Source organism: Micropterus dolomieu, linkage group LG12 (genome assembly GCF_021292245.1).
Source record: "Micropterus dolomieu isolate WLL.071019.BEF.003 ecotype Adirondacks linkage group LG12, ASM2129224v1, whole genome shotgun sequence".
In the NCBI taxonomy this organism is placed as follows: domain Eukaryota; kingdom Metazoa; phylum Chordata; class Actinopteri; order Centrarchiformes; family Centrarchidae; genus Micropterus; species Micropterus dolomieu.
Genome location: NC_060161.1, coordinates 37,138,968 through 37,149,374, shown reverse-complemented (window position 1 = coordinate 37,149,374; position 10,407 = coordinate 37,138,968). Strand labels below are relative to the sequence as shown.

General features: G+C 43.9%; 1 protein-coding gene across 2 annotated transcripts in view; it reads left to right on the top strand.

The window, feature by feature from the left end:
- Positions 1-10,407, top strand: part of LOC123980197 (zinc finger protein 239-like) — a 387,571-nt gene that overhangs the window by 370,331 nt on the left and 6,833 nt on the right. The window contains exon 5 of one of the 2 annotated variants that reach the window (XM_046064463.1): positions 1,013-2,471. The exons of the other annotated variant lie outside the window; for it this stretch is intronic. Coding sequence (XP_045920419.1) covers positions 1,013-1,698 — 686 coding nt within the window. The 3' untranslated portion in view covers positions 1,699-2,471. Of the gene's footprint in view, positions 1-1,012; positions 2,472-10,407 lie in introns of those variants that run through there. 2 annotated transcript variants of the gene reach the window in all.

Sequence of the window (10,407 nt, the reverse complement as noted above, 5' to 3'; positions counted from 1 at the left end):
TTTATCAAAGAGGAAAGTCTTAAGCCTACTCTTAAATGTGGAGATGGTGTCTGCCTCCTGAACCCAAACTGGAACCTGGTTCCACAGGAGAGGAGCTTGATAGCTGAACGCTCTGGCTCCTAGTCTACTTTTGGAGACTCTAGGAACCACAAGTAACCCTGCATTCTGGGAGCGCAGTGCTCTGGTGGGGTAGTAAGGTACTATGAGCTCTTTAAGATAAGTTACATAAACATAACAAGGAAGGAAGGAATTTACAAATAGGTAGTCTAAAATATAAAAACTAATATAAGAAGGAGAAAATGGCTTAACTGAGAATTCAAGACTAGCTGCTGAAATTAAGAACAAAGAAAACACTATCCACCTCCCTCCCACCACAGAGGGACTAAACACAAGAACAAAGCTCTACAACTTAGGGCTGCAGCTATTTTGATAGTCCGTTAATCTCTTTTGCAAAATTACACAATGCCTCTCATTTAGCTGCCAGCCGTTTGAGGTTGTTTTTTAGGTGTGTGTGTGTGTGTGTGTGTGTGTGTGTCTGTGTGTGTTTTAACAATCAAGACAATAAAAATTAATACTGCTTATAATAAATATTCCACTGACATCAGTCCTGTCATGGACCAACGAGGCAAAAAGATATAACTGTGTGTCAGGGGTGGAAACATCTTTTTGGCCTGGCGGCGGTTGCCTTGCTGTGACAGAGGACGCATTTGGCCTTTCATCACTGAATAACCATGTTTGGGTCTTGTCTCCACGCCGTATGAAGTAAAGAGATTTGATTAATCGCATCGAGTTTTTAATTCTTCAGGGAATTAGCAACTCAATACTCAAGAAGAATTTCTGGTACAAAATATTCCAGGAATTTAAGAAACTGGTTGGTCACGTCGAAAGGCTTTCTTTTCTAAATATCATTTATGGTTCTAGACGGCTCGCACGACATCTCACTTGCGGTCTTTCTCTCCGTATGTCTGTCTGTTTCTGTAGAAATGGAGAGGAGGAGCGGGACTCGGACATCACCGCTGTCAGCACTGTGACAAATCCTTCCCAACGGCTGGATCTCTAAAGACTCATCAGAGACTTCACACTGGAGAGAAACCGTACAGCTGTGATCAGTGTGGGAAAACTTTCACGACCGCAACTAGCCTAGAAATCCACAGATGTATTCACACTGGAGAGAAACCGTACAGCTGTGACCAGTGTGGGAAAAGTTTCATTCAATCGGGTAACCTAGGAAGGCACAAACGTGTTCACACTGGAGAGAAACTTTACTGCTGTGATCAGTGTGGGAAAGCGTTCAATAGATCAGATTCCCTAAAGACGCATCAACACGTGCACACTGGAGAGAAACCATACAGCTGTGACCAGTGTGGGAAAGGTTTCGCTGAGCCACGTAGCCTAACCATACACCGACGTATTCACACTGGAAAGAAACCGTACAGTTGTGACAAGTGTGGAAAAACCTTCACGTCATCAGGAGACCTGAGAAGGCACCAACGTGTTCACACTGGAGAGAAACCCTACAGGTGTTACCAGTGTGGGAAAACTTTCATTCAATCATTTAACCTAGGAAGGCACCAACGTGTTCACATCGGAGAGAAACCGTACAGGTGTAACCTGTGTAGGAAAGCGTTTACCACGTCAGGTGCCTTGAGAAATCACAAACGTGTTCACACTGGAGACAAACCGAACTTGTGTGAATAGTGGAAAAACCTGGACTTGGTTGAAAATACTAGAAGATGTTTCGTCCCTCATCCAAGAGACTTCTCCAGTTCTGACTGACTGGTAGGGAAACTCAGCAATTTTAAACCGAGGCTGTCATTTCATCACTTCCCAGGAAACTGAACAAGCATTTGGCTTCAGGTGAAGGCCACTGTCGTTACAACAGCCAGGAGCCCTAATGAACCAGCAGTATCGATGATCCTGGCAAACGACCCCACAGAGGTTAAATGGCTGAGTTTCCTTCCAGGAGGGACGAAACGTCTTCTAGTGTCTTCAACCAGTCCAGTTGGCCTTTAACCTTCTTTGGATAACTATGACCTGGCTGACAGAGAACCTTCACAAACTGAGGGATAGACAACAGTAACTTTATATTCTGAGCAGCATGCATGTTGTTGTGGTAATGACGAGGTCACATCACCTGCCCTCACCCTTCTGCTGGAGGGAGGGTCCTGGAAGAAGTGGGTCAGAATCTACTGATTCAGTCTGTTTCAATGATTTTTACTTTTTTGAACAAATGATTAGTGTGACTGTCAAAGAAGGAGTGTTTTAATCTACCAGGTGTTTTCTCAATTAATCGCTTGGTAAATAAAAGGCTGTGACTTGAAGACTCTGGCGGGAGGTTCTGACAGTCCAGTGTGATGGAAATTGGATTTTTTGCTTTTCTATGCTCTACTGTTATGTTTCACTAGTGGTCCTTAAAGCGGCCATATGTACGTTTTTGATTTTAATCAATCAAATTGTTAGTGGGTTCCAAACACACGCCTGTTTTCTCTATTGCCTGCATCAGCCGCTATCCTGCTTTTAATATGAGGTCTCCGGGTCGGATTCAGCCCCGAGCCTCTCCGACTACAGCGACAACACGGCAGCTAACGACACACAGTCCACTAACACCATAAAACAACCGGCTCACAGCAAAACACAGGCTCCACGTAAGGATATAAAACAACAATAAAGGTTTTTGTGCTGAAGCCCGTCAGACCAGGTTCAGATGATGTTGAGTAAGAACACAGTAAGCATTAGTAAAGGTTAGCTTTCCACATTAATTCACCAACTAACGCCACCCATGTTACTATCCTGTGTACCACTGTTGATTTAGCCTGAAGGGATGTAACAGCAAAAAGCAAATGTGGAGTGATTTGTTTCCTGATGTTAGCCTGTAGCGATGCAGCCAGCTAATGCTACATTAGCTCGGACCTGCCGCTGTTTGCTTCGAAATGTTCAGTTTATGTTCATTGTGGTTTTACCATCAGGTACGCAGCTTCTCCAGCTCTCAGTCGCTGTAACTAATGTGACCCACGTAATATAAAACACTGCAACAAACTGGCCACAACAACCCAGAGGAAGGAAGAGCCATCCACTCTCACTAGTTACAGTAAAGTTACTAACTGCGGTCTGACTGCTTATAAAGTGTGACACAGTCTCGTTATAATATTCAGTCCAGCTCACTACCCGTTTCATTATCATCCAGTACATGTAGCTGTGCTGATGTTGCTCAGCCTCTGGAGAAAGATACACAGATAGTAAAGATAGTTAGTGAAAGCAGCAGGCGAGCTAACGATGAAGCACGTCGGCTAAATGCAGTAAATGTACCGTGATCATGTAACGAGCTAAAACTAAAATAGACTATGCCTTATACAGTCCTGCGGCATAAACAAATACTGGTGGTATAAAAGTGTTGTAGAAGTCAGATATAGCAAACTGTATTATACAATAATTGCACATGAATTGGTAAAATTGCACAAATGAAAATTATGCACAGATGTAATAATGGCACATGGGATATATTGCACAGAGTCAACGGTGTTCATTGTACAGTCTGACGGCTGCTGGAAGGAAAGCTCCAGCAGACCACAGCGTAGAGGATGGCTGACGCCACCAGAGTCATAAAAAGTCTTTAGGAGGGGCCCTGTCACTCCAAAGGACCTCAGTCTCCTCAGGAAGGACAGCCTGCTCTGACCCCTCTTGGACAGAGCATCTGTGTTGTGAGTCCCGGCCAGTTTGTTGTTCAGGTGAACACCCAGGTACATAAGTGGCCACTCTCTCAATGACCATTTCCTGGATGTTCACCGGAGGGGGGAGGGCAGACCGCCGTCTCCTTGGTCTTCCCCGCGTTGATCACGAGGTGATTTCGCTGACACCGGTCCACAACGTTCGTGTCAGTCCTCTGTACTCTGCGTGTACAGAGGACTGTACAGTGCATTGTCCCGGTGGTGTGGCTGATTGATCAAACCTGTTGAAGTGATGGTTCAGATCATTCAGCCACTTAAGGTCCCTCGGCCTGTGTGGGGGGTGCTTTAAAATCTGAGATGGTCTTGCGTAACAGCTCTGGGGGAATCATGTCTGTCTCTGGGGATCTCCACCGCTCGGCTGAGCCCGAGTATAAACAATGCGTGTCCCCAACTTCGTCAACCATAGTTCCATAAATAGGTAAAATAAAAAAGTGCAATAATCCCAAAGGGTGGTGTAAGTTCAGGTGGTAGTGTACGTTACGGAGCCGGAGTTGATCCGCCTCTGAGACGGGAACGTCGAAGTAACAGAGCCTGAACATGTCTGAGTGAAAAGCCACGGCCTTCATGCTGGTGTTTCTGTGTTTATTGCAGGATCTCTGTATGAAAGCGGTTGTGTTTTGGATTCTGCTCGCTCATGAGTTCAAGCGAACACGTGTACGAGCTCACGCCAGGTAGCAATTTTAGAACTGCACCGCTAGTGGCTGCTGGAAACTACATAATGCCCCTTTAATGGACCCTAGCAGCTATTTCCAGGAAAAACACCTAAAATCACACATCCAAAATAAATCAGTAATAACTGCTCAACCATCAGGCCCAGATACATAATTCTGGTCTCATTTGAAAGGTCAGAAGCTAAGGAATATAAATCCATTGTACATTAACACATTTATTTTACCATTACAGACTAAGTGGAGATGAAATACAGAAAAAAAAATTATTTTCATCCTTGCCTGATAGAAAAAAACTTTATTTTAATGCAATAAACCATCAAAACCATCATAAGGTAGATTATAATGCACCTGAATATCTTCTAATACACAGGAATGAAAACTGATGAAAACTATTATCAGCCGATATGAGCTAACTGAATGTCATCGGCATCGGCCTGACTTAAAAAAGAAACCTAGAGTCAGATCCTTCACTCAGGTCATGGGTGTTGCATAGTTTGCCCACCAGAGGGCGACCAGCTGCAGCTGTTAACTACACTGCCTCTCCACAAAAACCACAGAAGAAAACTATCAGCTTACTGCAGCATGTAGAAACAGGCAGAGCGCTGTGTGAGCGGCGAGTCTGCCTTTTGTCAACTTAACCTGACTTATAATAAAAATCACTTCTACTCTCCTGACTTGCTAACCCTCCCGTTTTTCACTGCACTCTCCCGGCTTCCTACCAGCTCACAGCAGGTTAATGTTACGGTAGCTAGTTAAATGAAATCTCAAAGCTGCAGGTCCTCGTTGTAGAGAGTCATGTTGTATTAGATGCATTCAACAGCAGCTCACTGGATCCTAGACAGCATGATTTAGACAGATGGTGGTTAAATGGTTTCTGTCATCCTACCCGGGCTCTCTGCATGCTTCTTTCGGAGACGTGGGTTCAACCCGGTGAGTGCTTCCCCTTCTCAGAGCTTCTTCCTCCGGCATGCTCTTTCTTTAGCTCTCCTCGAACCACAGGAAAAGGTGGAGGGCTAGCGACAGTTTTTAAAACCAGTCTTAACTATAGAAAAACCCCATGTGAACAATACAAGAGCTCTGAGCTGCAACTCTTTGAACTTAACCTCAACTTATCGGTGTCATGCGCGCTCATTTACCGCCCTCCTAAATTTAACAAGGATTTTATTTAAGGACTTTTCGGCGTTCGTGGCGGGCATTGCTCTTAATTACGATCCTTTTTGAATTGTTGGTGATTTTAATATTCGCGTTTGTTGTGTTTCTAAGCCTTTGGTCAAGGACTTCTTAAACATTTTAGATTCTTTTAACCTTACTCAGTCTGTGAACTGCCCAACCCATAACAAGGGACATTTTTTGGACCTGGTCTTGTCCCATGGTCTAAATCTGTCCATAAAGGACATTTCTGATGCAGGTATTTCTGACCACATGCCTGTCCTGTTTTCTGTTTCTTTGCCGTGCCCTCAAAGCAAAGCGTGCGTCCCCATGCGTCAGCGGCGTGCAATTAACCCACCTACGGCTTCCCTTTTTGCTGCAGCGTTCGACACCTCTCCTTTAATGTCCCTGGGTGCCTCCTTTTCAAATGTGGACATTGATGAGCTGGTTACTTTATTTGACTCCACGTGCACAGAAATCCTTGACTCAATAGCACCGTTTATGCACAGGAGCTCTAACTCAAATGGAAAGCCATGGTATATGTCAAACCTTGTGCAAAACAACTGTCATAAAGCTCACGTCCTTTGTAATGTTTTAACCCTTTGTGTTGAGTCAGATCCCAGTATTATACCTTTTACGTTCAGCTGTTTGTGAAGATTTTATGCCAATACCTTTCTCTGACTTGTCAAAGACGGTCCAAAGTTTAAGACCCTCAGTCTGCTCATTAGACACCCAACTTCAACTGCACCTTAATTCCAACAACTTCTTTCAAGTCTGGTTTTAAATCTTAAAACAGTACAGAAACTGCTCTTTTAAAAGTTTTTAATGATCTTTTAATTTATGATTCTGGTAGCTCTGCTGTGCTAGTGCTTTTAGATTTGACTGCAGCGTTCCATACGGTTGACCACAAGATTTTATTGTCCAGACTCGAGTCCTGTGCAGGCTTTTAAGGCACAGCTCTGAAGTGATTTCAGTCATATCTGACAGACAGGTCTTTTTCTGTAAACCTCGGGTTTCTACTCAAACAAAGCCCCGATTGAGAGCGGGGTCCCTCAATTTTAGGCCCAGTCTTGTTCTCGCTGCCCCTGGGATCAATCTTCCAAAAATACATTTCCTCTCACTGCTTCACAGATGACGTCCAAATTTACCTACCTTTGAATACCAAAACAAACTCAGTTGAAGCGCTGAGAAAATGTCTACATGAAGTAAAAGACTGGATGTCTCTGGTTTTAACAGTGCTCTTGGCCCAATATCCTCAAACTGCTGCCCGTTTGTAAAAAGTCTTGGTGTTTTTATTGACAGATCTTTTAAACTCAATAAACAGATTAGCTCAGTTGTAAAAAAAAGCTTCTTTCAGCTCAGACTTCTTGGGAAGGTCGAGCCTTACCTGCCCCATAGCCAACTGGAAAAAGTTGTGCATACCCTGATCAGTCTTCAGTTCGCCGATTACAATTAGTTCAGAATGCGGCTGCACGCCTGCTGACAGGGAAAAGGCGCAGTGACCACATCACCCCTGTACTGTCGTCTCTCCACTGGCTGCCTGTCGTTTTTAGAATCCATTTTAAGATCTTATTGTTTGTTTTTAAATCTCTTAATGGGCTGGCACCATCGTATTTATCTGATATGCTGATTTTGCACACTCCAGTCAGAGCACTCAGGTCCACTGACCAGCTGCTTTTAGACTGTCCAAGGTCCAGACTGAAAACCAGAGGCGACAGAGCTTTTTCAGTAGCAGGTCCTATCCTAAGCTCTGGAACTCTCTTCCTCTCAACATTAGAGCAGCTACATCTATTGAGAGCTTTAAATCACTTTGAAAAACACCATCTTTTTGCACTGGCTTTTAACACACGCTGAGCTGTGACATTTTATTGTTGTTTTTAAGTATAGTTTTTATCTGTTTTTGGTATATTCTGTTTTAGAAGGGTTTTATTCGGCTATTTATTATGCTTTTTATCTTATGCTGTTCTCTGTATCTGTACAGCACTTTGGGGCAGTAGTGACTGTTTGCTATATAAATAAAATTTGACCTTGACCTCTTCCTCTTTGTACTGAAGAGACGAATTGATTGATATCCTGCGTGTCTGTGGAGCTCCTACGGGTCGCCAGCAGAGGCCGATAAAGACCGCCTCCGCCATAGCTAACTCTTCTTCAATCTGACGATCAAAACGAAACTTACCGAGGAAGCCGACCTCACCAAGATGGCTGCCCGCCAGACGGTCTCTGTGGACACAAAGGACCGCTTTTTTTGGACAAACGGCTAGAACAGCGGACATCGATTACATCCCCTGTCTCGGGTAATTGCTTGCTACCTTGCTATGATGATGCTTCATCTGAGTGGACAGTCGGTTTCCACACGTTGTACCCATCAGTCTGAAGTGCCTCTAAGAGGTGAAGCAGATCAGAGTACAAGGTGTGGACTACAAGATTCCTGTCCCGACTGAAGACCCGAACCATTTGACAAAATCATCTGTAATCTAGATCCTCTTACTAGCTTTCACCAATACTTCAGTGATGCAATAATCTCACTCGGCACATGCTGTTTGGTGGTTGGTGCAGATGATTAACATCCTCATGTCTTCTGTGTGATACTCTGAGCATTGAGTGGTGGAAAACAAGTGCTGCTGCTTGGTTGTTATGTTTCTGTCTCGTAAGTTTAACCAGACATTTGTATGTTCCAGCGTGATGAGAGATCTTTCTGTCCCGACGCTCCTGCTGTAGCTGACTGGAGGAAGAGTGAAGTTAGTTACTGTGATTCTTCACATGTATTAAAGTCGTTCTGTTTCTGCTGCTGGTGTCAAGATGCCAGTGCCTGATGAGGATTTATTTGTTGTTCCTGAGTGTTGACCTGTGACCATAAATACTGCTGGAACACAATACAGTTCAGAGAAGAAGTGCAGTCTCCTCATCTTCAGATCCTGTTTACTGCTGAAACCTGTGTTTAGGTTAAAATACTGCAGAACTTCACTGTAAAAAGTACAGTGACGCGTATAATACATTACAATCTGCCTTTTTTGGAATCGGTAAGTTTTACAGTGGATTGTTTCTGGTAAATGACTATGAAAAGTTGTGAACCGGGTAATTTCCTTCCTCGGTGATAAACACAGTACAACACTGTGTGATAAATTACAGTATTTATGACAGACTTGACAGTAAATTACAAAGGACATAACAAATAAAGCTCATTGTAAACTAAGGGAGAATCAGTCATTGATGCACTTTGCTTTATACTGAACAAGGTATTGGATCAGTTCGACCTGTTTTTCAGAGAACGCATAAATCCGAGCATTGAGTGTCCACACAGTGTATACAGTCACGTCTCAGAAAATTAAGTTGTGCAAAGGTTTATTTTTTTCTATAATTTATTTTTCTACATTCATGGTAAATTGTGTGTAAATGTGTCTCGCCTGCGGGTGTGTACTTGTACCCCGAGTGTGACGCTGGCTGGAACCCGCAGCTGTGGCTGATCAGCGGCGAATAGTGGGCTGTATAAGCAGAGCCGTTCGCAACTTCTCCTCGCGCCGTGAAGGAGGCGGTCGTCAGCTCGGCGTTCCCGTTCAGTGGAAGCCGGTGTGGTGAGCGGCGGGTGACCTCCATGTGTGCTTACCCAGCGCGGTGGGAGCCGTGGTGACTGTGTGGCCCATTGCGTTGCATGTTGTGAATTTACTTTATATAAGTCGCAACGTCTCCTGTGTGGGCAGAGATCGTTTGTCATTGATTAAATGTTTTTTTGTTATTTTTGATTGAGAATAAATGCATTAACATGGATTTTCCACCCGGTTATTTATCTTTTTGTTCGTCCCACACCCCGAGACAAGCCGGGGATGTAACACACATAAAGTGAACTAACACTAGCCTCCTTCGGTCCCTGGTTTGTTTGCTCGTCATCCCTAAAAAATCCTCCTGGCTCCTTTTAAATTCTCATTAAAGACGCCTCCCTCTCTTCATTTGCGTTTACTACAACCATTTCTCTTCGGCCCTAGGTGTGCATGGGCTCCTAGGCCCGTGTCCAGAATGCCCATTGGAAAAACCGACCCATCACACCCCTAATCTGAGCCCTTCTGTCCCCACTTTTCAACACAAAGTGAGGCCCTTGGTTTAGGCCATGGTTTGGTTTCTTCTAAATAAGGTTAAACTACGTCCCCAGAATAAAGTCTGGAAGCAGCAGAAGGTCTGTGGCTGCTATAAGATCAGACTGTCTGTGGCATGAATATGATCACAGACATGTGACTGTCAGCTCAAATTAAACCAACATGATGGCTGACTCTTTTTTCTAGATGAGGGGAAAACATGTCAACATGTATAGGCCTATCAGGTTTGTGTTGCTCTGTTTGTGTGTTTGTCCTCTGTGCTTTTAATACCTGCCGCTGCCACAGAGAAGAGATCCTCCCCAAATATTAAATACCAGTATTTATTTATTAAGTGAGCATCAGATCAACATGTTGTTGTTATATTTCTAATTTCTTCTGTATTAACGGAGACTAAAGAGGTTTGCAGGCTACATTCACAACACACAGTTTTCCTTCAGTGGCTTTGTGTTTGCATCTGTTTGGGCTGCTCATTAATGCAGCTGAATAGCCAGCTGATGTCCACATGTTCAGCTCTCTGCCTCCTATTCAAGCTGATCACCTGAAGAGAGGTGAAAATGCGCATCAGTCGCCTTTTCAAGCAGCTGATCCCCATTTGAATAGAGAGCCGACCTGGACAAACACACGATGGCCCGTTAAGTGAACAAACAGCTTCACTGTGATGTTAATGATGTGTTTGGACTCTCTTAGCTGCCGAGAGAAGCAGCAGATGTTTGTGAACAAACTGTCTGTTTCATCTGATTTCACCATTTAAACAGTAACCGTAATATAGCTACT